Here is a 27,804-nt window from a genome sequence, read left to right on the forward strand (position 1 = left end):
GAGGCTTTTTTGCAGTGTTCCCATCCACTACAGATGCATTTGTATTATTTCCTAGGGCTACTATAAGCAAGTAGCACAAAATGGGTGGCCTCAAGCAACAACAATGTATTGTCTCACAGGTTTGGAAACTAGTAGAAGTCCAAAACCAAGGCGCCAACAGGGCCTTTCTCCCTCTGACATCTACAGGGGAGAATCCTTCCCGTCTCTTCTAGCTTCTGATGTTTGCCGGCAATCCCGGTTCCTTGGTTTGTAGGTGCAGCACCCCAATCTCTGCCTTTGCTGTCACTGTAATGTGGGCTCGATTATTAGTCTTAACCTAGGTCGTGAGTTGCTCTAAGACAGGTGGGGGTGGGGGTGGAGATGGGGGTGGGAGACAGTTTGTCTTTGCATTCCCATGTCCGACACACAGTAGGACTCAGTAAAGATGCTATCTGTCTGTAAGTGGCCGTACATGCATCTCGCCCAGCACCAGGCTATAGCGGGAGGCGCATAGCACCTGGCCTTCCACTCAAGCCCCAGCTCTGAGCTGCACACAGTGGGGGGCCAGCATTGCGGGACCAGCAGTGAGGGGTCAGGAGCGCGGGGTCAGCATTGCGGGACCAACAGCGCGGATCCAGTGTCCGCTAACCACACAACCCACGGTCCAAGACGCCATGCGGCTGCATTTCCGGATCCGAGTGAGGACCGGACTACATTTCCCAGAGAACCCTGGGGCGAGCCTCAGGCGATTGGTAGCCAATGCGGCCGCGAAGAGCTCGCACAGACCAATCACTGCCCCGGGGCGGGAGCTCCGCGTGGATGATCGGCTGCGACAGAAACACTGCGTCCTGAGGCGGCCGATTCCAGCACGCACGTCGTTCTCTCCCGTGCCACGTCCGCGGCTCCCCGGCCCCTGGCTCCCCGGCCCCCACTCCGTGGCGCACCCCGCGCTGGCCGGTGTCGCTCTCCGCTGTCCCCTGTGGAGACCGCCCTGCTGCGTCCCGCGCCCGAGGCGGAGGAGCGGGCCGCCCCAGCGGCATGTCGCCCGCGCCACAGGAGCGCGCGCCCGCGGGTAACACTCGGCTCTGCCCGGTCGCGGGGCTGCCTGACGCGCGCTGTGGGCTCCGGGTCTCGGTGCTACTTGCACCCATGACGCCCCGCAGGATTCCCGTGGGAGACGGCGGCGCCCGTGGGCTTCCGGAGCAGCCAGGGCGCCCACGTGTCTCCCCGTCCTCCCCGCCGGCACCCTGTCCCCTCTGCCGGCTCTCCGTCCTCCCCCGCGGGCACCCCGTCCTCTCTCCGGTTCCCGCCCGCACCCCGCCCTTTCCCGCCGGCACCCCGTGTCCATCTCCCCGTAGGCACCCCGTTCTTTCCCGCCACCACGCAGTCCTCCCCTCCGGCACCCCATCCTCTCTCCGGCTCCCTTCCTCCCCCGCCCGCACCCCGCCGTTTCCCGCCGCCACTCTGTCCTCCCGGCCGGCACCCCGTCCTCCCCCGCCCGTGCTTCCCCAGTGAGTTTGTGCTGTGTACATCTTTTATTGCATTAGGCGTGGTAATAACTCAGTGAAAAAGTTTTTGGGCAGCGTTTTTCTAACGTTGTGGAGCTATGAGCACATCTTTTTTTTTTTTTTTAATATATATATTTTTATTGCTTTGTTACAGAGAGGAAGGGAGAGGGAGAAAGAGAAACATCAATGGGAGAGAAACATGGATCAGCTGCCTCTTGCACACCTCCTACTGGGATGTGCCTGCAACCAAGGTACATGACCTTGACCGGAATCAAACCTGGGACCTTTCAGTCCGCAGGCCGACGCTCTATCCACTGAGCCAAACCGGTTTGGGCTATGAGCACATCTTTTATGAGCCCTCCTTACTCCCTATTGTGAATGGTTACAAAGGACTCTACACCCTCTCTCCACACATCTTTTTCCCCCTTTCATTTTTTTAATTGATTTTTTAAAATTGATTAAGGTATTACATATGTGTCTGTATCCCCCATTGTCCCGCCTCCCCACTCTCATACATGCCCTCACCCCCCTGCTGTCTCTGTTCATTGGTTATGCTTATATGCATACATACAAGTCTTTTGGTTGATCTCAATGGAATACTATGCTGCTGTAAAAAAGAAGGAACTCCTACCATTTGCAACAGCATGGATGGAGCTGGAGAGCATTATGCTAAGTGACATAAGTCAGTCAGAGAAATAAATATCACATGATCCCCTTTCATTTTTTAAAGTCACCCGTTCCCTTTCTTCACAGCGGGCGTGAAGAAAACCCTAGGGGTCCAGGTCGAGGCCGTCCTGCGGGAGAGGATCATGGTCCTGGATGGCGGGATGGGGACCATGATCCAGCGGCACAAGCTGAGTGAAGAGGACTTCCGAGGCCAGGAATTTAAGGATCACGCCCTGCCGCTGAAAGGCAACAATGACATCCTAAGTATAACTCAACCGGATGTCATTTATCAAATCCATAAGGTAACCTGTCACCACGCTCGGGGTCCTTCCAGCCTACCACGCCTCACACCGTCACACCGTTTCATGTACTCAGGGCAGAACACTGTACTGAGTGCTCTGGAGGATACAGACACTTGACACAGCTCTCAAAACTGTGTGAACCTGTCTGAGGTCAAATTCTGGGTTTATTGTCTTAAAATATATTTTTATTGATTTCAGAAAGAGAAGTAGAAACATCAGTGATGAGAGAGAATCATTGATCAGTTGCCTCCTGCATGCCCCCTACTGGGGATGGAGCTTGCAACCAGGGCATGGGCTCTTTTTTTTTTTTTTTAAATATATTTTATTGATTTTTACAGAGAGGAAGGGAGAGGGATAGAGAGCGAGAAACATCGATGAGAGAGAAACATCGATCAGCTGCCTCCTGCACACCTCCCACTGGGGATGTGCCCGCAACCAAGGTACATGCCCTTGACCGGAATCGAACCCGGGACCCTTCAGTCCCCAGGCCGATGCTCTATCCACTGAGCCAAACCGGTTTCGGCCAGGGCATGGACTCTTGACTGGAATCGAAACCAGGACCCTTCAGTCCCCAGGCAGATGCTCTATCCAGGGGTGGGCAAACTTTTTGACTCGAGGGCCACAATGGGTTCTTAAACTGGACTGGAGGGCCGGAACAAAAGCATGGATGGAGTGTTTGTGTGAACTAATATAAATTCAAAGTAAAGGAGCGGAGGGGAGAGCAAGAGAACCGGATAGAACAGCCGGATCTGGCCCGCAGGCCGTAGTTTGCCCAAGGCTTCTCTATCCACTGCGCCAAGTCGGCTAGGGCCAAGTTTTGTGTTTATTTACACCACCCGCCTTTCTGTGCGCGTCTTACATCTCTTTGCGTCTCTGGCCTCGAGTGCAGTGCCTTATGCTTAGTAACTGGTCAGAGGCTGTTTGGGGGTGATGGTGTTGAAGAGGCATGTTTGTTGTCGGGGGACAGGGATTCTAAAACTCAGCGTTGACGTTTCTATCTCATTACAGGATTACTTGCTGGCTGGGGCTGATATCATTGAAACAAACACTTTTAGCAGCACTAATGTTGCCCAAGCTGACTATGGCCTGGAGCACTTGGTAAGATGTCCATTTTCCTTCAATAACTAAGATGTTCGTGAGTGTTTAGCACATCGCTAGTTACTAGTGAGATGACCACCTGAAGCGAACGCCTAGTTATCTGTTGTTTGTGCTCAGGGAAATGGTTTGATTCTTTTCCGCTTAGGAACATAGCAGCCCATTCATTTTTCATCCGGCTTCTTTTATGGGCAAGTAGTAATCAAATAAAAATGATGATTATGCAGTGACTTTCGATAAAGGCATAATGATTGGTTGTGTGCACTATTTTGTGAGGCCTTTTTAAAAAACTTCACCTGAGGATTTATTTATTTATTTATTTATTTATTTATTTATTTATTTATTTATTTGAGAGAGGGAAAAGGGGAGAGAGCGAGAGAGAGAAACATCGATGTAAAAGGGAAACATCTATCAATTGCCTCCCATAGGTGCCCCAACCTGGGTGGGATTGAACCTGAACCCGCAACCTGGGTATGTTCCCTGACCGGAAATCAAACCCTGACCCCTTTGGTGCATGGGACGACGCTCTAACCACTGAGCACGCCAGTCAGGGCTCCTGAGGCCTCTTTAAGTATTGCGTGGTAGATTTGATTTCCTTTTTTTTTCCAAATTGTGGCAAAATACATGTAACGTAATATTTAGCATCCCAACCATTTTTAAGTATAAGTTTAGTGGCATTAAGTACATTCACATTAGTGCTACTATTACTACCATCTATCCACAGCATTCTTTTCATCTTGCAGAACTGGAACTCTTGTCTCCATTAAACACTAGCTCCCTATTCCCCTTCACCCCCAGGCCCAGCACCCACCGTTCTACTTTCAGTCTCTGTGAATCTGATTACTCTAGTACCTCATATAAGTGTCATCATGAGCCTTTTGGGTGCCAGTGGAAAATTAATTTCTGTTGCAGTTACTTGTGTGTTCTTTTAGGGTCAGAGTTGGCAAACTTTTCCTGTAGAGGGCCACATAGTAAATATTTGGGGCTTGGTTGGCTACATACAGTCTCTCTTGCAACCACTCAACTCTGTCACGGTAGCACAAAAGCAGTCATTGAAAATGTGTAAATGGGCTTGATTGTGTTATAGTAAAACTTTATTTATAAAATAGGCAGCAGGCTAGATTTGCTCTGGGAGTCCTAGTTTGATAAACCCCTATTTTAGGGTATGATGGTTTTTTAATGGCCAAATATGAGGATCCACGGCACAGAGGATCTTAAAATTAGTGGGAGCTCCGACCCTGGCTTGTGGGAGCCCTTCAGGAGGCCTTGACCTCTTTATTTATTTATTTTAAAATATATTTTTATTGATTTCACAGAGGAAGGGAGAGGGAGAGAGAGAGAAACATCAATGATGAGAGAGTATCATTGATTGGCTGCCCGCCACTGGGGATTGAGCCTGTAACCTGGGCATGTGCCCTTGACTGGAATCAAACCTGGGACCCTTTAGTCCATAGGCCAATGCTCTGTCCACGGAGCCACACCAGCTAGGGCAGCCTTGTCCCTCTTTAAATTGTAGGTAGTGCTTTGTACATTTGTGCATACTTGCTTTTATTTCCTAGTGAGAGGGTTCATGGACCTTTACCAAATATCAAGAGGTTAATAATCTACTGAAAGTTCAGAACCATCGCTCACAACCATTGTTCGGTGAAGGAAGTCAGGGCCTGAAGAGGTTCTAAGGGAACTGCCTGCAGGCTGACAGTGACGAGGTGGGCCTGAAAGCCAGGCCTCCTGTGTCTAAAGCCTGTGCCTTTCCCATTAGTATTTGAACTGCGTCCAGGGGTGAACCTGAGAAGGGGCGGTGAAGGATTAAAGAAAACAGACAAGAGAATGCAGTTGGGACCAGGTGGATCACTGTGCCTGGATGAGGAAATAGTGACCCAGCCTGTAAGCTGAAGCTTTATTTTACAGTCAGATCACACAAAGCAAGACAAGGGCAAGATGTTTACAATGTTCTTGCGAGTTACAAATCTGCTTCTCTCCTGTTGTTGCCATTCTCTGAACTCCATCAAGCTTTCTTTAGGCAGCACGTGCTGTACCCCGCCCACCCCCACCCCCACCCCGCAGCCCACTTCCCTTAGCTACCTAGGACTGCAGAGTCAGACTGTAAGGTCAGGCTTACATACAACCATAGCCTTTGGCTCTAATTGTGCTGGGAGGGCTTGGCCCTCCAAGCTGGGACTTGTATGTGGCTTTGCCACACGTCAGTCCGAGGCTTGATCCTGTCCGAACGCTGTAGCTGCTCCCCACGCTATTCTTTTTTCTAAATCTCAAAACCTGTTGAGCGACACCAGCTTATTCTCTGCCATGCCAGGGGTCCAGAGATGGTCCTTCTGCCGCCTCACTCATGGTTTTGGGAGAAGAACCAAAAGCAGTTTCCAAAGATTCTGGCCTTTCAGGCTGGGGTCGCCGGTGGGCCTTCTTGGCCAGGATTTCATTCAGACCTCAAATTAATTCACTCCCCATTTCCCTACTGTGAGTGACATTGGGTTTTAGAAGGTCTTCCTTGTTGAGCACGTGGAGAAAAAGGACGGGCTAACGTTTGTAGTTCTGTGCTAGGTCTACCGGATGAACAAGTGCTCTGCGGCCGTGGCCAGAAAAGCGGCCGAGGAGATCACAGTCCAGACAGGTGAGGAGCGTTTCCCCTTTTTCACAAAGATGGTTCCTTGGATAGTTTCAGCTGTAACCTGGTGATAGAAAAGGATTACTTACTGAAACACTTTGAAGCCAGGCATGTGAGAATGCAGAGTTTTTTGGATTGGCCTGGTGATCACGTGTGTAGCTGCCCTATATTTCATCATTTTTCTTTTTAATTTAATAAATCTTTATTGTTCAGATTATTACAATTGTTCCTCTTTTTTCCCCATAGCTCCCCTCCACCTGGTTCCCACCCCACCCTCTGCCCTTACCCCACCCCACTGTCCTCATCCATAGGTGTACGATTTTTGTCCAGTCTCTTCCCGCACCCTCCACACCCCTTTCCCCCCAAGAATTGTCAGTCCACTCCCTTTCTTGCCCTTGATTCTATTATATTCACCAGTTTATTCTCTTCACCAGATTTTTTTATTCACTTGATTTTTAGATTCACTTGTTGATAGATATGTATTTGTTGTTCATAATTTTTATCTTTACCTTTTTCTTCTTACTCTTCTTGAAGAATACCTTTCAGCATTTCATATAATACTGGTTTGGTGGTGATGAACTCCTTCAGCTTTTTCTTATCTGTGAAGCTCTTTATCTGACCTTCAATTCTGAATGATAGCTTTGTTGGGTAGAGTAATCTTGGTTGTAGGTTCTTGCTATTCAGCACTTTGAATATTTCTTGCCATTCCCGTCTGGCCTGCATAGTTTCTGTTGAGAAATCCTCTGACAGTCGTAAGGGTGCTCCCTTGTAGTTAACTGTTTTTCTCTTGCTGTTTTTAAGATTCTCTCTTTGTCTTTTGCTCTTGGCATTTTAATTATGCTGTGTCTTGGTGTGGTCCTCTTTGGATTCCTTTTGTTTGGGGTTCTGTGCGCTTCCTGGACTTGTAAGTCTATTTCTTTCACCAGGTGGGGGAAGTTTTCAGTCATTATTTCTTCAAATAGGTTTTCAGTATCTTGCTCTCTCTCTTCTTCTGGCACCCCCATAATTCTGATGTTGGTATGCTTGAAGTTGTCCCAGAGTCTCCTTACACTATCTTCATATTTTTGGATTCTTTTTTCTTTTTGGTTTTCCGGTTGAGTGTTTTTTGCTTCTTTGTATTTCAAATCTTTGACTTGATTCTTGCGATCCTCTAGTCTGCTGTTAGATCTCTGTATAATATTTTTTATTTCAGTCAGTGTATGTTTAGTTTCTAGTTGGTCCTTTTTCAAATCCTCAAGGGCAGCCTTGGGCAAACTACGGCCCACGGGCCGGATCCGGCTGTTCTATCTGGTTCTCTTGCTCTCCCCTCCTCTCCTTTACTTTGAATTTATATTAGTTCACACAAACACTCCATCCATGCTTTTGTTCCAGCCCTCCGGTCCAGTTTAAGAACCCATTGTGGCCCTCGAGTCAAAAAGTTTGCCCACCCCTGCTCAAGGGGCTCGCTAAATATATCGGCCTTTTCTAGGAAATTCTTGAAAAACCTTATAACCGTGGTTTTGAACTCTATATCTAGTCGTTTGCTTTCCTCCATTTCTTTCATTTGTGATCTTTTTCTTGGTCTCCGCATTTTGGCTGCTTCCCTGAGTTGATAGAGTGGCTTTGTGTGCTAGGTGTCCTACAGGGCCCAGTGGCTCAGCCTCCCCAGTTACCTTAGGTAGACACTCTTGGTGCACCCCTTTGTGGGCTGTGTACACAGTCTTGTTGTAGTTAAGCCTTGATTGTTGTTGGTATCACTGGGAGGAATTGACCTCCAGGCCAATTGGCTGTGAGGATCAGCTGTGTCTGCACTGGGAGAACTTCTGTGCTGGAGACACCCTTATGAGATAAGACTTGAAGAAGGCTCTGTGCTCAGCTTGGATGGGGCGGAGTCTCAGGGCAGAGCAGACAGCATTGGTTTCCCGTCAGCCCTGCCCTGATAGGCCCCTGTGTCTCAGTGTCCCGCGGTAATCACTGCAAGCACCTCTGAGAGAAAGCCACCCCTGAGTTCCGCCCACTGCCAGACAGTCCAGTTTCTCTCCGAATGAGTCTGGGTCCCCAGAGTCTCGCCCGGAACTGGAGTTCCGTGCAGTCGGGAGCTTTTGTCTCCCTCCTGCTTGAGAAAGCCAGCCACACACTCAGCCGCCAGTGCTCTCCGCGCGTGCGTGCCTTAGTACCTCTGCCTCCTGCAGCTCCTCTGAGTCTCAGTGTGCTTTTCTCTTTCCTTCGATTTGTAGAATGTCCACTCAGCCAGCCTTCCTATGGTTCTGGATGATGTCCGTTTTGTCTTTTAGTTGTAGTTTTGAAATTGTGCGAGGCAGCAGTTTAGGTGTCTACCTATGCCCCCATCTTGCTTTCCTCCTATTTCATCATTTTTCCAGTAGGATCCAGGACACCCCATAACCAAATTTTGCAGTAAAATCTATGAACCATCCCTCTAAGTGGGAGGAAGACTATCAATAAGCCTCTTGTTCATTCAGGAGAGGTTGAGTTTTATTGTCAAATGAATTAAGAGAAAAGTTTGAGCTTTTTTGTGCTTTCTGGATTTCAGAGTATTGGTCAAAGGATTATTAGCCCTGTATCCTAGGGAAATCTTACACCTTATTGATTCAAAACCTGGAGCAATTCAGAGATTTCACACTTGCTTTTCTTTCCCAAAGGAATTAAGAGGTTTGTGGCAGGAGCACTGGGTCCAACTAACAAGACACTCTCTGTGTCTCCATCTGTGGAAAGACCAGATTTCAGGAACATCAGTGAGTATTCATCACATATACTTACTGATCTCGAGCAAGTACTGCTGTGTTTTGGTAAAATGGGACCGGTAATACATCTGTCTCAGGGTTATTGAGACTTAATCCACATGAAGGGCTTACAGCACTTCCTGGAATATAGTATATGTCTCAAAAGAAAGTTAGCAGTTGTGTGTGTGTGTTTTGTTGTGGCTTTTTTTTTTTTTTTAACTTATTTTTGAATGTACTTGGTGTTGTGTTCTTTATCAGCTATGGAAATAAGACCAATCAAAATAAAGCTTTAAAATGACAAGTTGAGAAATTATGGACACCCAGCCTTGGTCAATGAGAGAATAACCCACTAGATCTCCAGTTTATTTATCACAAAGCAGTCCAAACTATCCTATCTAATAAAGAGGGAATATGCTAATTAACCATCACTCCGTCACAAAGATGGCTGCACCCACAGCTGAGGCCAAGTTCCCATCAGGAGCCTTACCGAGCAATCAGCAGGGACCTGAGGCTACACCCTCCCCCACCCCCGTGGGCCTTGACAGGGGACCTCAGGCTGTGTCCCCCACCCGGCAGGGCTTGACAGGGGATCTCAAGGTGCACCCCCAGTGCTGGGTCAGGGGAACTCAGGCCACACCCCCTACCTAGCGGGGCTTAATGGGGGACCTGAGGCTGCACCCCCCCCCCCCCCCCCCCCCCCCGCTGGTGGAGCTTGACAGGGGACCTGAGGCTGTGCCCACCTCCCGGTGCCAGGCCAGGGGACCTGAGGATACGTCCCCTGCCCGGCGGGGCTTGACAAGGGTGGGACTGGCCGGGTCTGGATCTAGCCCAATTGGGGGCGGGGGGCGGCCAGGTCTGGGTCTCACAGGATTTTGAGGTGCATGTGGGTGGCCGGGACTTGACTCTGGGTCCTGTGGTGAGCCCCAGACTCTGACAGGAGGAAGGTTTTTATATACATTTTACTAATTTTCTTTCATCTCTGACACTTCTATTATGGAGAAAGGGCAAATAGCAATATTAAATTATTTCCTCTAATTAATCCCCTTTTAATGTGCATGAGTTTCGTGCACCAGGTCACTAATTAAACATATTAGCATCACAAAAATGATAAACTATCATATATACACATACTTGCTTTGAGATTTTACAAGAACATCTTAAGAAATCTAGGTGAATTTCTTAAGCATGAGACTACTAAAAACAAACAATGGAACTTTCAGAGCTGCATAGTCATGATATGATGAATGGTGATGGGTTATGTGTAGTTGACAAGTTCAGACAAGTGGTTTGTGCTTCCACACGTGGTCACCAGGGTGGCTCCCTCTGATGCTCGGTCTCAGCGTGACGGTGAGGAGCTCCTTCTTCCTTTCTCTCGTGCTGTGGAAGGTGAAGGACGCGGACAGCGGCGTAACTCGCTGTTCAGGCCTCTCTGCTGAGTGGCTGAGCATCTTCTCTTTTGGTTGGGAAGTGAAATGGGGAGAGGGATGGCCTCTCAGTAGGAAATAGAGAACTCAAGTTGTTTCTTGACAAAAATGTTACCCAGGCGTGATTGGACACTTTTGTTTGAGATTGAAATTGCCCATCAGGCAGGTGTTTTCTCTGACAGAGTTGGTGTCAGAGGGCAGGAGCCAAAGCCACAGAACTGCAGCCTTTTATTTTCCCACGGAGAGTGAGAGGCTGTGACTCACCCTGTGGTTACTCCTCACACTCATCCCTGTGAATTGATCAAAGCCATCCCTGGAAAGAACAACCTGCCCTAGAGATCTCTAAAGTAGGTCCAGGGCTCAGGAAATCCTGGCTTCCCGCGTGCTCACTCTTTCTCGGCTCACACGTGGGACGTGCAGACCTCGCGCAAGTGTTTAGGAGCAACTGTGTTCCGTGTACTGGTTTAACTTCCATCACTGCCATATTTCTGCGTTTGGTTTCTTTTTTTTTTTTTTTTAACTTAATTGATTTTTTACAGAGAGGAAGGGAGGAGGATAGTTAGAAACATCAATGAGAGAGAAACACGGATCAGCTGCCTCCTGCACACCCCCTACTGGGGATGTGCCCGCAACCAAGGTACATGCCCCTGACTGGAATCGAACCTGGGACCCTTCAGTCTGCAGGCCGACGCTCTATCCACTGAGCCAAACCAGTCAGGGCTGCATTTGGTTTCTTACAAAAGGTGGCACTGTCGTTAAATTATCCGTCATAAACCAGCAGTATTTAGTTCACAGGTGCTAGGCCCAAACTCAGCATGTCCAGGCCGTTCAGGGGATATTGACTGATGTCCTGGGTGTGATTTATTTTTTGCAGCTTTTGATGAGCTCGTTGAGGCATACAAAGAGCAGGCCCAAGGGCTCCTAGATGGTGGGGTCGATATCTTACTCGTTGAAACTATTTTTGATACTGCCAATGCCAAGGTGAGTTAAGGGAGGAAAAGAGACGGGGGGCGGGGGGGAAGGGGGGGCTGTGGTGAATCCCTAGTGTAGTGAGAAGACAATGATAGCTATTTTTTAAAAGAATATTTTTATTGATTTCAGAGAGGAAGCTATAGGGAGAGATACATAGAAACATCAATGAGAAAGAATCATTGATCAGCTGCCTCTTGCATACCCCCTACTGGGGATCGAGCCCGCAACCCAAGCATGTGCCCTTGACCAGAATCGAACCTGGGACCCTTCAATCTGCAGGTCGACACTCTATCCACTGAGCAAGCCAACTAGGGCAGTGATAGCTATTTTTAAAGTTAAATGAAATTCCTTTGTTCCATTTTATTCTTGACTATTTCTGAGGCCAGTAGCATGAATAAAACTTCAAAAGGTTATCTTTTAAACTTTTTTAAAAGAAATTTATTTTAAATTATGAAAGTAAATATTTTCATGTATAGCAACTCTATGCATTTATGCATAGGTAATAAGTACATACACATGATTCTAAATTCAAAAGAGTCATAAATGTATGTAGTAAAAAGTAATACCCTCCGCCGAAACTGGTTTGGCTCAGTGGATAGAGTATCGGCCTGCGGACTGAAGGGTCCCGGGTTCGATTCCGGTCAAGGACATGTACATTGGTTGCGGGCACATCCCCAGTGGGAGGTGTGCGGGAGGCAGCTGATCGATGTTTCTCTCGCATCGATGTTTCTAGCTCTCTATCCCTCTCCCTTCCTCTCTGTAAAAAATCAATAAAATATATTTAAAAAAAAAAAAAGTAATACCCTCCACCTCCTATTTCTTGGTGACAACTACTGTCACCAGTGTGGAGTCCTGACAGGTATCAGCATGGGGGTTTGTATTCCTTACATGTGTGCCAAGGTACATAGGTATATGGAGTGAAAAGTAAATGTCCTTATGCCTGTGTTTCTTGTTTGTTTGCTTGCTTGTTTAATTTTTCAATTACAGTTGACATACATTATAATATTTCAGATGTACAATATAGTGAGTAGACACTTATGTAACTTACACAGTGATCCCCTCATTAAGTCTAGTGCCCCACCTGGCACCGTACACAGTTATTAAAATATTACTGACTGTGTGCCCTGGACTGCACTTGACATCCTGGTTACTCTTTTATAACTGCCAGGTTGTGCTTCTTAACCCCTTCACCTTTCTTCCTCATCCCCACAACTCCCTCCCATCTGGCGACCATCCATTCATACCTGATGTGTTTGCACAGGGTATCTAGCAGATAGCTCGCTGCAAGTGACATCGCCAGGTCAGGGGATTGCACATTGTTAGTTTTAATCTTTAGTGTCAAGTTAGTCTCCTGGAGATGTGCTCTTTTAAACCCCTGTCAGCTAGCAGCGCTGGGTTCTCACACCCTGGCTAACACCATCTATTGTTACACTTTTGGATCTCCTCCAATTTGATGGATAAAAAATGCTTCTCTGCTATAGTTTTCATTTTGTATTTTTCTGACTAGAAATGAAATAGAGCATCTTTTTAAAGTTTTACAACCGTTGACATTTTCTCTCCTGTGATGTGTGTTCTATGCCTTATTTCTGTTGGACTTTGGGTCTTTTTTATTGTCTTTCCCTAAGGAAATCAACCTTGACAGTGATGAGTAGCTAATATTGTCTCCAGTTTGGCGTTTGACTTTCTATGTGGTGGTGATGGTCATATAGTTGTGTTGTTTTTTTTATTTCGTTTTTTTAAAATATCTTCATTGATTTCAGAGAGGAAGCTAGAAAGAGAGAGAGAGAGAGAGAAACATCAATGATGGGAGAGAACCATTGATCGGCTGCCTCCTGCACGCCCCCTACTGGGGATCGAGCCTGCAACCTGGCATGTGCCCTTGATCTGAATCAAACCTGGGACCCTTTAGTCCACAGGCTGACGCTCTATCCACTGAGCCACACCAGCTAGGGCTGATTTAGCTTTATAATGGTATAAGAGAATTTTAATTTTGTATGGTTGGATTTACAGATTCTAGCTTTTTTTTTTGTGTGTGTGTGTGTGTGTGTGTGTGTGTGTGTGTGTGTATGTTTTGTGGGGAGGGAATTATATTTGCAAGGGCACTCCCCATTCCAAGGTAAGGATTTAAAAAAGGTCTCTTTTTATCCCTAGTACTTTACATTTCATGAAATGTTTAATTGTTTAAATGTTTTGGAAGTAAGACCATAGATTCAGAATTAAAAAAAAAAAGACTATTATGTAACTAACAATTTGTACTTAATCCTTCACCTTTTTCACCCATTCCCAAACACCCCTCCCATCTGGCAACTGTCCAAAGCCTCCCCAGAAAAGGAGGTGCACTTGTGGGTGCAGCCAGCAGACCCCCCTCTGCAGGAGTAATGCAGAGGGGCCTCGCCAGCGGTCGGGTACCAGGTGGTAGTGCCCGCCCCACTCCAGGGCGGAAGCGACAGGAGTGCTCGTCCCTGGGAAGGTGGCATCTGGGTGTTCCAGGTAGACCGAATCCCCACTGATTTCACCACCAGGTGCCACGTGGGCTGCTCATCCCATGTCTGTTGCTCTGGGTTGGGGATCCCTCCAGCTTCTCAGCTGCCGCTGCCTGCACCTGGGTGTGGGGGCTGGCCCTTCCTCCCAGTCTCTGTGGCTTCCTCTGTAAATCCTTGGTTATGATGTTTCAGTTCAGCTCCCTTCCGTGGCTTATTCGGGTTGATTGCTCTGTAATTGAGCTGTAAGTCCCGTCTGGGGCCCGGAGCCGGTGAGCGGAGCTCCCGCCTCCTCTGCAGCCACCTTGGAACCCACGGATGTTTTCTTTCCCTGACAGGCAGCCTTGTTTGCACTCCAGAACCTTTTTGAAGAGACGTATGCTCCCCGGCCCATCTTTGTAAGTCTAAAGTGTTGATTTTGTTTTTTATTAATACTGTCATTCGAGGGTAGGGTTTTTTGTTGTTGTTTTTTCTTGCACAGAACTACTGATAGTGTCTTTTAGGAACCACTTACTTGAAGTTTTCTGTTCACCTCCCTCCTACTACCACCTTGAGACAAAGAAAATGGTTCTAGAAGTGGTTGATGGGAGGCAAAGCGGTCTGGCTGAGTTGTCTCCTGGAGCCAGAGGCTTAGGGACGCACTCCCGTTAGGGCCCTGAGGGAGGCGGGTGGCCTTGCATGCTGGCTGTGACGTTTCCCCGCACTGAAGACAGCAGATTGCCAATTTATTAATCAATAGGCAGACCCACCCCAGAGGGTTCCTTGGAGAGAATAAAATGGAATCCAAACTAGGGCCGTGGCACAGCAGGAGGCTCAGGGGAAGGCTTCTCCAGGGAGACTGGATGTGCGAGTTCTGACGCTGCTCTGCTCATGGCTTTTGCCTCCCTTTTCCTTGCTTCCCTGGCTCCCCAGCTCCCACTCGCTCGGCATCTCTGTTCTGACTGTTGCGGAAAGTGCTGCCTGTGAGTCCCACCCTTCTCTTCCCCGTCAAGGAGCACAGGAAGTCAGCTTGCTCCCCGTATTCTGGCCTTGTGACTGAGCTCTTCATTCGCGTCTGTACTGTTGACTGAATTTGCTTTGTTAATTCAGATTTCGGGAACAATTGTCGATAAAAGTGGGCGGACGCTTTCTGGACAGACAGGGGAGGCGTTTGTCATCAGTGTGTCGCACGCAGACCCACTCTGGTGAGTCAGTGTTCCTTCCCGCCTCCATCCCTTTTGGGGGGCGGGGGTCCTCCCTTCTGGTATCAGGTTGTGCCTGTTGGTTGTTCCCCATTTACGGGACACCCAGGAGCAGTCTAGCTTGGAATAAGATGGGGATTTTAAAGCTCAGGTTTTTATCTTTAAAATTAACATGGCTTTTTCATTCTATTTTAACATAATCTTTTTAAAAAAGCATAATGGGTTAAATTACACACTGTGAGTGAATGGAAGCTCTCAGAATAGATGCTTTTCCTCCTGTGCCTTCTCCATAAACATGCTATTCATTTCATTTCTTCTGTCCAGAAGCTGTGCTCACCCTCTCTGTCATTCTCTCTGTCTCTGTCTCTCTGTCTGTCTCTCTGGGTGTCTCTCTTGCTCTCCCCACTCATCCTCTCCCTCTCTCCCTCTCTCCCGGCTTCTTGTTAGCCTTTAAGACTCACCTTGAGAGTCCTCTTTGGGGAACCTGCCTTCTCTTGCCAGCCCAGGCTGATGTTCCTCTCTACCCTCAAGATTCTGGCTGGTCTAATAATCAAACAGACATGAGACAGGTTAGCAAGAGAAAATGACCATATTTAATACATACGTATATGTGGGAACCCCGAACCCCGCGTGCGTGCGTGAGCGAGTCAGAGACAGAAAGGAAACGGGCACAGAAGATACTCTGAGCTGGGGGTGAGCCCAGGTGCCCGGGGCTTCCGATGTTCATTTCGGGATGATGACAAGAGCAGATGCTTAGTAAACATGTTAGTCCTGACATGTATGTGGGTCAAAAAGAAAACAATCCACATCGCACAGAAGCGCACCTTGGGGTGACTGGCTCTGAACCCTCCCACCCCGTTTCAGTTGCTGAACACAAGCACTAAACATAGTATTGATGTGGCTTTGTTTGCAGCTGCATAAAGGTGCTTTGAATCGGGGATTTATACCTGCTTGGTTTTAGGTATATTCCTGTATTCTGCGCATCAATGTTCTGAATAGAAGAGGATGCTCCTGGCCCTGGCCGGTTTGGCTCAGTGGATAGAGCGTCAGCCTGCGGACTGAAAGGTCCCAGGTTCGATTCCGGTCAAGGGCATGTACCTTGGTTGCAGGCACATCCCCAGTGGGAGGTGTGCAGGAGGCAGCTGGTCGATGTTTCTCTCTCATCGATGTTTCTGACTATCTATCACTCTTCCTTCCTCTCTGTAAAAAATCAATAAAATATATTAAAAAAAAAAAAAAAAGAAGAGGATGCTCCTGTTAACTTCTTTGTGTTTTTACAGCATCGGATTAAATTGTGCTCTGGGCGCAGCTGAAATGAGACCTTTTATTGAAACAATTGGAAAATGTACAACAGCCTATGTCCTCTGCTATCCCAACGCAGGTGTGTACTTCCAGGGAACTGCACAGGGGGAAATCCAGATACACGGACATGTATGGTAGGGTAACAGATCTTGATAAAGGAGTTTGTTTTGTAGATCTCGGTGTATATAGTTAACACTTGGTAGGATTTTTCTAAATGGAGAGTATCTGGATCTAGACCACTGTTTTTCTTTAGACTTGAACGAACGGTTTGGCGCAGCCTGCAAGCTTCAGAATTGGACAGAACTTGGAGGAGTGCAGGCTCGTCCTGTCACTGACCAGAGCCTTGCTTTGGGTGACAGTGCTTGCTTCCACGTGGAGGGGGGCCAGTGAGGAGCGCAGAGCGGGAGAGGGAGCCCGCTTCTCCTTTGTCACTGTGTTCACAAAGAGCAGGCGGAGAGCCTGTGTCTTATTACCTCTTTCCTTTCTAAAAGTTAGGACTTCTAGTTTACTGTATATAAAAATTTCCAAGAGATTTGTAGATAATTGTCAGACTACCCAGTGACATAATGGTAATTCATTTGGGTTAGCCAGATTTCCTGGTGACTGTTTTTTGTTTTGTTTTTTAATATATTTTTATTAATGTCAGAGAGGAAGGGAGAGGGAGAGGGAGATAGAAACATCAGTGATGAGAGAGAATCATTGATTGGCTGTTTCCTGCATGCACCCTATTGGGGATCGAGCCCACAACCTGGGCATGTGCCCTTTTACCAGAATTGAACCAGGGACCCTTCAGTCTGCAGGCTGACACTCTATCCACTGAGCCAAACCGGCCAGGGCCCTGGTGAATGTTTTTGAGTACTGCTTAGCTACTTAGGACTAAAAATCATTTCCCAGCATTTTTTTTCTCCAAATGCATACATTTTAACCCACAATAAGTTTTATTTCTTACTAAGAGCAAGATAACTGGAAGGAGATAAGAGATAAAATAGGACATTGGATAATTACATACTAAAGTCTTTCTTGGGAGAAGTTATTTGGAAGCAGACTGGTTGTGTTTTGGGTTTTTAATGGCATGTCTGGTGCTCATTAGCTTCAAGGGCATAGTACTCCCCCCACCCTCATCCCAGCAGCTGGGTAACGAATGACTTTCCTTTATGGGAAGGTGGCAGCGAGTGGGGGACTCTGTCCCACACAGCAGTGATGCTTTCCTTTCAAATGGAAAAGAAAGGGTGGATGTTTACCTTCCTCTGTGACTTCCGTTTTTGGTGTGGTGTCTTTATTTACTGTGTTTAATATTAGGAATTATTTGTGTTTGCAAGCATTTAATTGTAATGCTCCATTTAATTTAAATATAAAATGTCCTAACACTTTAACCTAAAGCCTTTATAAATACAGTAATGGTCGCAATACCCTTTCTCAGGTCTTCCCAACACCTTTGGTGACTACGATGAAACTCCGAGCATGATGGCCGTGCACTTAAAGGTCAGGAGTCCTCTTTCACTTGGTTGTTAAGAGATAGGAAAATGACATTTTAGATTTAGAATATGTAGAAGCAGATTTTTTTCCTAAATAAATTCCAGTTTATAATGAACAAAAGCTTAGTTATTCCGATTTAAGATGGTGGCGGTGGAGGGAGTGGCTGGCTGTCAGACTCCTCCTCCCCAGATGGTACTGGTGGCTGTTGGGAAATTCCCAGTGAGGCCCAACTGAAGCTATTGGACTCTCCTACAGCCCTCCCAAGACTCCTTACTGCCCATGGTCACCCCCTCTCCCCATTCTCCTTCCCTCCCATATATCTTCTGTCTGGGAATCCTATACTACCCACTACCTAGGTCATGAGCCCATACTACCCACCACCCACCCTATGACTAACCCCGGTCTTTTCCTCGTTTCTTGAATCTGTAGCTTCTGGCTCACTGACATCTCTCCTAAACAATTTCTGGCTTAATTCTTAAAACTTTAATACCTTACGTAGGTTCTCTCGTCAGTGTTCAGACTTCTCAGTTGCTCGACTTCCCCTCTTGTCCTGCACACTAGCCTGTGGTTAAACCCCAGACCCACACTGACCTGTATGCAGCCGTTACCACCTGGGGTTGTTGGAGGACTTGAAATGTGGCTATTGTGACTGAGGAACTGAATTTTTAGTTCTTTAAAATTTTTAATTAATTTAAATTAAAAAACGTTGTGCTATTTGAAAATGCATTATCTAGTTCATATTCAGTGTAGCATATGGGCAAAAAATCTTTATTATGATCAGATAAGCAAATAAACATTACATTTTAAATGGGATAAAGGATTTCATAGTATCTGAACTGTTTTAATGTAATACCTGGGTCATTAAAAGCTCTTTATCTAGAGTTAAGTGTTTCTAGCTCTCTTTTTAATATAAAGTTGGTTATTTAGGAAATGTAGGATTTTTTCTGCTGAGTGGGTAGTGGTGAGTTTAGAATTCAGATGAACTCCCTAGAGCTTTCTTTGCCTGAATGCAGGGCTTTGCTATGGATGGCTTGGTCAATGTCGTTGGTGGATGCTGTGGTACCACACCAGATCACATCAGGTAATAATCACCTCTAAATATTTTTCCTTTTGGCGTGGCATGAATTGTGTCCTCTTCAGATTCATGTGTTGGGTCCTAACTCCCCGCTCCTCCACCTGTGGCTGTGGTTGGAGATAGGGACTTTAAAGAGGTAACTAAGGCGCACAACTCAGCCACACACAGCAGACTAGGCAGGTTCAGAAAAGCTAGGTTTAGCAGTTCATTTCCTGCTCGACTGAGAAAACGAGGTGTAATTGCTGCTGCACATTTGGAACTAGGTATGTAATTACGTGCATAATTGTGCTAAATAGACTTAATTTCATAGCCGAAAATTAGTTTAATTTTATTTTATCCTGAATTAATGGGCATAGTGTTTTCTCTTTTAACTCAGGGAAATTGCTGAAGCTGTGAAAAACTATAAGCCTCGAGTTCCACCTGCCACAGTGTTTGAAGGGCATATGTTACTGTCCGGTGAGTGATCCAGACGTGGTTTGTTATGATTTCAGAAATGGTTCTCTTCTTGTTTCAATGTTTTGGTAACAAGAAGAAAACTATTTAGATGTGATTTTTGAAAAGAATTTATGTGTAAGAATGAAAGAATCTTCTGATTTGAATTTCTTGTGCTGTCTCTAAATTGCTTTAAAAATAATCTTCAATTAGATTTTAAAAGAATGACATCAAACATAATCTTTTTAGTTGTTCTTTATAAATTGCATACTTGTGAAGAATGCAGTTTGAAAATCAGCCACTTCACATTCATAACAGATCAGAAGTGCTTTGTGCGAGATGCTTTTAGGGCCCTGATGCAGGATCTCCTTAGCGTGTAAAGCTGTGCCCTGCTGCCTGCCCTGTAGCCTCAGGGCTTGACCTGGGACCAGGGATCCCCTGAGGCTGGCAGGGGTGGGGACGAGGCTGTCAAGGTCATTATCAGTGGAAAGAGAATCACAAGCCCAAACTAGGATGAAATGGTCCCAGTTGGTGAACAAATGCTCATCTGTATTCGTTATTTTCCTCCTTCGTATCTGTCTCTTCTTCAGCCAGTGCTTGGGCAAAGGACTCAAAAGCCATTGTATTAACCACAAAAGCTATGATTGTTGGTCTAACTTTATGTTTGTCAATGTATCTAGTCTCATTTTTACAGTAACATGGGACAGATACTTGTACTGACTTTGTTTCATAAGCTCAGAGGCTGTGAAAAGTCACCCGAGTTGTTCACTGAGAGGCTGGGAAGGGCTTGAACCTGGGGCTGGCTGTCCCCAGAGCCGCCTGTAACCCCTCAGTGAGACCCCCTCTCCTGACACAGTAAATATGAGTAGAGCACAACAGTTCAAGACCTTTGTTGTAGTGGTACTTCATACTGTGTGTTGCTTTTCCCTCAGTGTAGTATATTTGTATTTATTATCCAGTGTCGCCCCTAAGTTGGCCTATCGCAGGGCAGATGTTGTTACCCCTTGGCAAATAAATAAAGGGGCAGAAGCCCCAAGTGGCTGTGCCCACAGTCAGCTCCTGAGTGTGAGCCTGCCCAGGAGAACCTCCTGTCTCACAGGCCTCAGCCTGGGCTCTTCCTGGCCCCGGGCAGCCTTGCTGGCTGCGTGCTGGCCCTTGGACTTGGATCGAAGAGACGGTAAAGCCAGAGGATGGCTTCCAGCTGCTGTCTCCGTGACCACCTGTGGAGCTGCCGTCTGTGCACAGTGCGGAGCAGTCCTGGTGATTCTGACAGCATGGCGTCTGCCCCAGGCTCTTGATCAAACAGGGACATGATGGCATTTTTTTCTCGCTTGTCAGAGCTGGTATGATTCAGCTCTTTAGAGGAATTTGCAGTTTAAAGTCCCGAAGTATTTCTTACTTGAATGTCTGGTTGTAAATGCAGCTGCAACATACAGTTTAATTTCCTTGGAGAAGGTGCTGGTCCTGTTTCCACGTCTCATCTCCTGTCTTACCCCACGGGCTACGGCACAGAAACGTTTTACTTTCTTAGGAAGACATTTGTGTTCCGCCTGTCTCATGTCAACAGAGTCATTTTCAGAAATTTTTCAAAGTGCTTCTCCTTTTAAGGTCTCGAGCCCTTCAGGATTGGACCCTACACCAACTTTGTTAACATTGGAGAGCGCTGTAACGTGGCGGGATCTCGGAACTTCGCTAAGCTCATCATGGCAGGAAACTATGAAGTGAGCATCTCAGTGCGACTCTGAGGCATCTGCCATGTTTGTGGTTAGATAGCAAGTAAACGAAACAGCTTTTGATAGCGTTTGATCGGTTATTAGCCGAGCTGCTGGGAAGTGTGAGAAGAACTGTGACGTGTTTGCAGTGGGCTGGGCGGGTAGGAGGATGAAGGCTCGAAAAATCCAAGCTGCGCTTGTTATTTGTCAGAAAGCACTGCACTTGGGTCATGAAGTGGGATGAGATGGGAGGGACCCGGTTCTAGCTTTTGCTGTTAATTGGGAAATAAGTTTAAAATTTTGTGAATACTCTTCATTTTCGTTTCTCACAAATCTTTGTGGGGAAAGTGAAAGCCAAGAAAATTTGAAGTCCCCACGAGCACATCAGGCAGTGATTAAGGAGGTATTGATTCTATTAGCTGCAGACTGAAATACATACGCAAACACAAAGAATAGGCCTGCCTTGAGACGGTCACATGATCATTTAGCCAGAGTGCTTTTAAGCTGATCCCTCTGAGGATGAGCAAAATGTAATCCAACCAGAACCAACCCGAAACATTTGGATGGAGTATTTTTCGTACGCAAATATGAAGTTTAAAATGGAAGTCTGGGCTTTAATGATGACTTATCCTCAAAATTCTCTCACTTGAGGTTTTGCAACTTTTAGGAAATAGATCTTCCAGGAACCACTACCAAAGTAGATTTTGTTTTAATCATAAAGAAGGGCCCCTTTATCATCCTCTCTGGATCTATTGATTTTTCCTCCAGGGCCTCCCTCTGTGGCCTGGATACCTGGTTCCTGACAGTTCCCGTCAGCCTTCTTCCCTTCCTTCCACTACTGCTCACGGCCACGTGGGCCTCTGTCATGGTCCTCTCCAGTTCAGAAGCTCCCACAGGCGACCTTTTGTATCCGGGATAAAAATCCACACTGCAGGTTGTCATTCAGTGTCTCCACTTAGGCCCCAAATGCCTTCCCTTCCTGGGTGTCCCATAGGCTTGTTCAGCTGTGCTCCCTTCCGAATCCTCGTGACCTTCATAGTGTGCACGGTCTTCAGTTGGCAATGTTTCTATTTATGTTTTGTTTTTTTGTGACCATCCTGTGGTCATATTAGTTCAGGTCACAGAGGGCCCCAACTCCAGGCCGAGTTTAGATTCTTTATGGCAGGAAAGTGGCCTCAGTGGATTCTGGGTAGTGAAATGAGGCGATGGGAGAGAGTTTAAGGTTAATCTCCGGTGACTGATGGGAGGAGAGTAGGCCTAGAGTCAGGGAGGCTGGCCAGTGGGTCGAGCGTAACCCTGAAGGACTGTTGGGGATGGCGGGGGATTCCTTTGTTGCCTCCTCTGACTCACCTGTCCTCATGCTGCTTCCTCTTGCATTCTTTCCCAGGCAGCACTGACTGTTGCCAAAGGGCAGGTGGAAATGGGGGCCCAGGTGTTGGACATCAACATGGATGACGGCATGCTGGATGGTCCAAGCGCAATGGCCCGATTTTGCAAACTCATTGCTTCCGAGCCTGACATTGCCAAGGTGGTACCCAATCTTTATTTGTCAAGGGAATGTGTGTGTCTTGCTCTGTCACTCATTCAACTTCATCGTTTGTCCCATTGATCTGTCATCTCATACACTGGTTTTCTGTTTTCCCATGTCAAAAACCCCGAGGTTTCTGATGGTCAGTTTTCTCGCTCAATGTTAGCTTATGATACAAGCCAGGCTTCTAAGAGAGATGTGACTTCAGCTTGGCTGTTTTCAAGGCTTCTGGAATTGGTCAGAGGAATTGTTTGTTTCCTCTGATATCTGGATAAACGGAAAACCCGCTTCCTGGGTAAACTGAAAACTCGCTTTCCATGTCTCTGAAGAATATACTTACCCTTCTTACAGAATCATTCATTCCACTCCTGTTGATAACAGTAACAAGGAGGGGATTTGTAGTCTCCACTCTGGTGTGATACCTGCGCTTTGAGGGGTCCAGAAACAGGAAATTACTTTGACATTCCAAAAGACAAAAGGCTCTATTAAGGTGAAAATGGACCTTTGTCAGGGAGTGACTGCTACCACAAACTGCTTTTAGTTAGACAGTTTTCATTTCAGACCACCCTCTGCGGTCACGTTAGGTCTCTGGGTTTGAAAGCTGCCATGCAGGCCTCCCCGGAGCTTGCCAGGCTTCGTGGGTGGCCCCTTGCTGCCCCCAGTCTGACCTGTGAATTGTAAGATGGAAAGTGCCCTGTTGGCTGCGAAGGACCCCAGGTAACTTAGGGCATTATTAGTGACTTAGTGTTCTGATGGCTACAGTAGTTTTTTCCTTAATCTTTTCTGGTTCTGCCCTTCTGTTATCAGTGGGGTGCCCCCTGAGTGCCCACCTGTTACAGGTGGAAATGGAGTTCTTGGGGTGCCGCTGGGGAAGAATTTCCTGAGGCCCCTTGGAGGATGGGATTTTGTGGAAAGCTTTATTGATGGTGTAAAATTAAGGGGGTTCCCCTCCAAGATCCCATCTCCCTCCATCTCGCCGTGCAAGAAGCCCAATCTTGCCCTCAGCAGGGCCAGAATTAAGGCCACTGCCCAGAGTTTCTGCTCCATGTTGAAAGTCCACATCTGGCTAGCTCCAGTCCACTGCATGTGGGGTCTGCATGTAAGGCGGGAACTACCTCAAGTATTTTGGGCTTTAAGAACAGGTGCCTGACAGTCCTGTCTCTGGTCGCACTGTCCTTTGTTTATTGTTTCCCCAAGGAAGGAATGGGGGCTGGCTGGGAGTCCTGGAAGGGAATGTGTGGCGACCTGTCGCTCTGTGATTTCCTGCCCTGTGACCTCAGGTGCCCCTGTGCATTGACTCTTCCAACTTTGCTGTGATCGAGGCCGGTCTGAAGTGCTGCCAGGGCAAATGCATCGTCAACAGCATCAGCCTGAAGGCCGGGGAGGCTGACTTCCTGGAGAAGGCCGGGCTGGTCAAGAAGTTCGGCGCCGCTGTGGTCGTCATGGCCTTTGACGAAGAGGGACAGGTGAGTGATTCCTTTGGTCCCAGCTCCATTGTGTCACCCAGGCTAGACAGAGCAGTGGTGAGAGCTGAGTCCAAAACAGCCATGTGTGTGTGCATGCGCACGTTGTAACACCATGTATCCACACATGTACATGTACGTGTACAATACATTTGTATCTATATACATGAACATTTGATATATAATGAAGTCTTTACCTCAGTTGAGAAAGGAATTATTCGGTAAGTGCAATTGGAAAAACTGGCTATGGGTTTGGAAGAAAATAAAGTTAGAGCCCCATTTCCCACCATATACTAAAATAAAGTCTATGTCAATTAAAGATCTAAATGTAAAAAACAAAATTCTAGAGAATGTATGGGAAAATATTCATCTAAACTCAGGAAGGCAGAAAGAAAATGGGTAGAGCTGTCTGTAAAAATGTACACTTTGGCGAAAGTCATGGCACTGTTTGCAACGTGAGCAATAGCAGTGGGTTAACGTCCCTACTATGTGAAGAGTTTCTGTAAGTCACAAAATAAACCCGGTCAGCATAATAGAATCACAAATAGCTTTGACGGGGCAGCTCAGTTGGCTAGGGTGTCGTCCTGATACACCGAGGTTGTGGGTTTGATCTCCAGTTTCCTGGTTCCTTCTTGGAACTTCTCTGTCCACAGTGCTCTGAAGTCTTCTGGCCATGAGTCATCCTTTATGTTGAGTGCTCAGCCAGCCCTCTGTAGGAAGTCCCCTTGAATGGTGTTATTCTCTCTTTGGCACGCATATTATGCAGATAGTAGATGTTTTGCCTATTTTTTTTTATTTATCTTCCTACTAGTGGCCCGGTGCATGAAATTCATGCACATTAAAAGGGGGACCCAGAGTCAAGTCCCCGCCCACCTACATGCGCCTCAAAATCGCATGAGACCCAGACCCGGCCACCCTCCCTCCCCTCCCCCTGCATTGGGCTAGATCCAGACCTGGCCAGTCCCACCCCTCTCAAGCCCTACTGGGCAGGGGGTGTAGCCTCAGGTCCGCTGGCCCAGCGCCAGGATGGGGGGCATGGCCTGAGGTCCTCCAGATGGGGGGGGTGTGCCTTGAGGTCCCCCGTCAAGCCCTACCAGGTGTGGGACATGGCCTGAGATCCCCTGTCAAGCCCTGCTGGGTGGGGAGCACGGCCTGAGGTCCCCTGTCAAGCCCCGTTAGGCAGGGGGCGCAGCCTTAGGTCCCCTGGCCCGGTGCTGGGGCAGGGGGTGCGGCCTGAGATCCCCTGGCCTGGTGCTGGGGCAAGGGGCGAGGCCTGAGGTCCCCATCAAGCCCCGCCGCCGCCAGGTGGGGTGTGTGGCCTGAGGTCCCCCGGCCTGGTGCCAAGGCAGGAGGTGCAGCCTGAGGTCCCCCAGGCTGATGCCAGGGCGGGGGGCATGGCCTGAGGTCCCCTGTCAAGCCCCACGGGGGCCGGGGAGGGCATAGCCTCAGGTCACTGCTGATTGCTCGTTAAGGCTCCTTAAGGGAACTTGGCCTCAGCTGTGGGTGCAGCCATCTTTGTGACGGAGTGATGGTCAGTTAGCATATTCCCTCTTTATTAGATAGGATTAGATTTTCTAATTCTGGCATTTGCTGTGCTCATCTGTTTCTAGATGTATTTTTAAGGTAGAGCCAGTGGGATTTGCCTTGGGTTGTGGGCTGTGAAAGGAGGAGGAGTCAGGGGTAATTTCAGGGGTCTTTGCCCAGGGCAGTTGCCAGGAGGAAGGCTGAGAAGCAGGCTTGGGTGGGTAAGGACAAGCCATGTTTATGGGGCACCTGGGCTGCACCAGCTGTGCAGGTGATTCTGTTTCATGGGCGAAGCCTGGCTTGAAGGCAGGGTTCCCTTACTGGGGAATTACCTGTAAGCAGATGGTGTTTAGACTGAGGTAATGAGCTCAGTGGCTGCAGTGAAGAGGCCCCGGGCAGAACCCAGGAGGACGTCGCTCTGAGGCCAGAGAGAGAAGGAGGCCCCGTCGTGGGGGTTGGGAGGAGCAGCCTGTTCGGTAGGAGGGGGACCAGAAGGGAGGCTTCACTTGGCTTCTCCGTAAGAAGGAGCTTCCAGAAGGGTTCGGTGAGCTATTTTAAAGAGTTGTGGGCAGATCTAGTAGATGAGACTGAGAATTTACCACTGGGTTTAGGAAGGGGGGAGAGAAGGCTCTTGCTGTTCTGTTTCCAAGGAGATGAAAGCCTAATTGGAGGGGGTTCAAGGAAGGATCGGAGAATTGGAGCCAGTAGGTGTGAATGGCTTTTCTGAGGAGTTTTGCTGTAAGGGGAAGAGGAAATAGGGTGGAAACCAGAGAGGGACATGAGGTTGAGAGGGTGTGTGTGTATGTGTGTGTGAAGACAGATGTGTGACAAGACGGTTTTGTAAGCTGATGGGACTGATCTGATAGAGAAAGGGGGCATTTGCTAGGTCCCTGCTCTTGTGAGTCGAGGCTTGCCATCAGTCTATGCGTGGAGAGGAGACAGGTTGCTCACAGTCTGGAGGGAAGGCAGGGAGGCGGCAGGCAGGGTGTGAGAGCACAGATGGCAGGCAGGCAGGGAGCGGGTCGTCTGGCTGGTGTTTCCTCAGTGCTGTAGGAAGCGAGGTCGCGCTGAAGGAGAGTGGAATGCCGTGTGCTCCCTAAGAGGAGCTGCCTGCTTAACCTGAGTGTAAAGCAGAAACTCTCCCCCAGGGAAAAATGCTTGTGCTTTTAAAAACACGCACACCCTCTGGCTCCTTTTTCTGACCTTTTCATCTCCTTTGGTATGGAGACTGGGCTTCAGTAATTCTAACGCCTTGGAAGTGATTGTCCGGTAAACTCTGGTCGAACGAAAACCACCAGCAGTTGATCTCACTTAGTCCTCGTAGCCACCAGCTGGGGTAGCTGTTGTCCTGTTTACCGTGGTTCAAGGTCAAGTGTCCTGGAGGAGACTGAGGCAGGTTTCCACGTCCTGGGTTATCCCGTGCTTTGTCAGCACGGCTGGCGCTGCATCGGGTCTAAAAACAAGCTTTCCCATTTAGATGGACTGTGACCACAAGTAAGAAGGTAGGGAAACATGTTAACTTGCCCATCATGCCTCTGACTTTAGACATTTATGCTCATTATAGAATTGTGGTTTTGAAAGTTATAAAGACCAAAGCAAAAAATTCATTTACCTGCCAAAGTTCAGAAACCAACAATAGGGATATTTTGGGGTAAAGGCCTCCCTCAGTTGATGGAGGTCTCCTGGTGATTCACTTTGCTTGGATGAGGCCTCTGTGGTAGGGAGAAAGCACCCTATGAACGGAGAACCACTGTTGCAGGCAGAGCATCCCACCTGCCTCTGTTTCTGCATCTGCTGTGGGTCTCTGGTTTATATTTGTGATTCATGTTACAGACAAAACTGCAAAGTCAAGGCCAAATACAACAGAGGGGCTGGATTAAAGCAAATAGGAAGAATCTCCATGTTTTTTTTATTGATGTTATTTTGATCAACTTCATTTTAACTCTAAATAACAAAATACAGAGGAACACCTTTATTGTTGAAATTTCTGTGGGAAGAATAACTTTATCACTATTCAGTCTCTCGATTCAATTTTCCTTTACTAACTGAAGTGATTATTTTCATACTAGAGGCCCGTGCACTAAATTTGTGCACTCCGGGGGCGGGGTCCCTCAGCCCGGCCTGTACCCTCTTGCAGTCCGGGAGCCCTTGGGAAATGTCTGACTGACGGCTTAGGCCCGCTCCCCATGGAGAGCAGGCCTAAGCCGTCAGTCAGGCATCCTTAGTGCTACCACGGAGGCAGGAGAGACTCCCACCACTGCTGCTGCGCTCGGCAACCATGAGCCCAGCTTCTGGCTGAGCAGTGCTCCCCCTATGGGAGCACACTGACCACCAGGGGGCAGCTC

General features: G+C 47.7%; 1 protein-coding gene across 2 annotated transcripts in view; it reads left to right on the forward strand.

Annotated features, from left to right (window-relative positions):
- Positions 1-783: 783 nt before the first annotated feature.
- MTR (5-methyltetrahydrofolate-homocysteine methyltransferase) overlaps positions 784-27,804 on the forward strand; it is a 48,444-nt gene continuing 21,423 nt past the window's right edge. Inside the window, exons 1-15 of one of the 2 annotated variants that reach the window (XM_080651121.1) lie at positions 784-1,051; positions 2,241-2,455; positions 3,464-3,553; positions 6,107-6,176; positions 8,810-8,902; positions 11,189-11,295; positions 14,105-14,164; positions 14,856-14,950; positions 16,228-16,328; positions 17,670-17,731; positions 18,739-18,806; positions 19,177-19,256; positions 20,841-20,953; positions 22,332-22,472; positions 23,753-23,938. In XM_080651121.1, the coding sequence (XP_080507247.1) occupies positions 1,018-1,051; positions 2,241-2,455; positions 3,464-3,553; positions 6,107-6,176; positions 8,810-8,902; positions 11,189-11,295; positions 14,105-14,164; positions 14,856-14,950; positions 16,228-16,328; positions 17,670-17,731; positions 18,739-18,806; positions 19,177-19,256; positions 20,841-20,953; positions 22,332-22,472; positions 23,753-23,938 (1,515 nt within the window). In that variant the 5' untranslated portion in view covers positions 784-1,017. Of the gene's footprint in view, positions 1,052-2,240; positions 2,456-3,463; positions 3,554-6,095; positions 6,177-8,809; positions 8,903-11,188; positions 11,296-14,104; positions 14,165-14,855; positions 14,951-16,227; positions 16,329-17,669; positions 17,732-18,738; positions 18,807-19,176; positions 19,257-20,840; positions 20,954-22,331; positions 22,473-23,752; positions 23,939-27,804 lie in introns of those variants that run through there. The other variant, XM_080651122.1, reaches the window with a different exon arrangement.

The sequence above is a fragment of the Plecotus auritus genome (genome assembly GCF_963455305.1).
Source record: "Plecotus auritus genome assembly, chromosome: 14".
NCBI classification, from domain to species: domain Eukaryota; kingdom Metazoa; phylum Chordata; class Mammalia; order Chiroptera; family Vespertilionidae; genus Plecotus; species Plecotus auritus.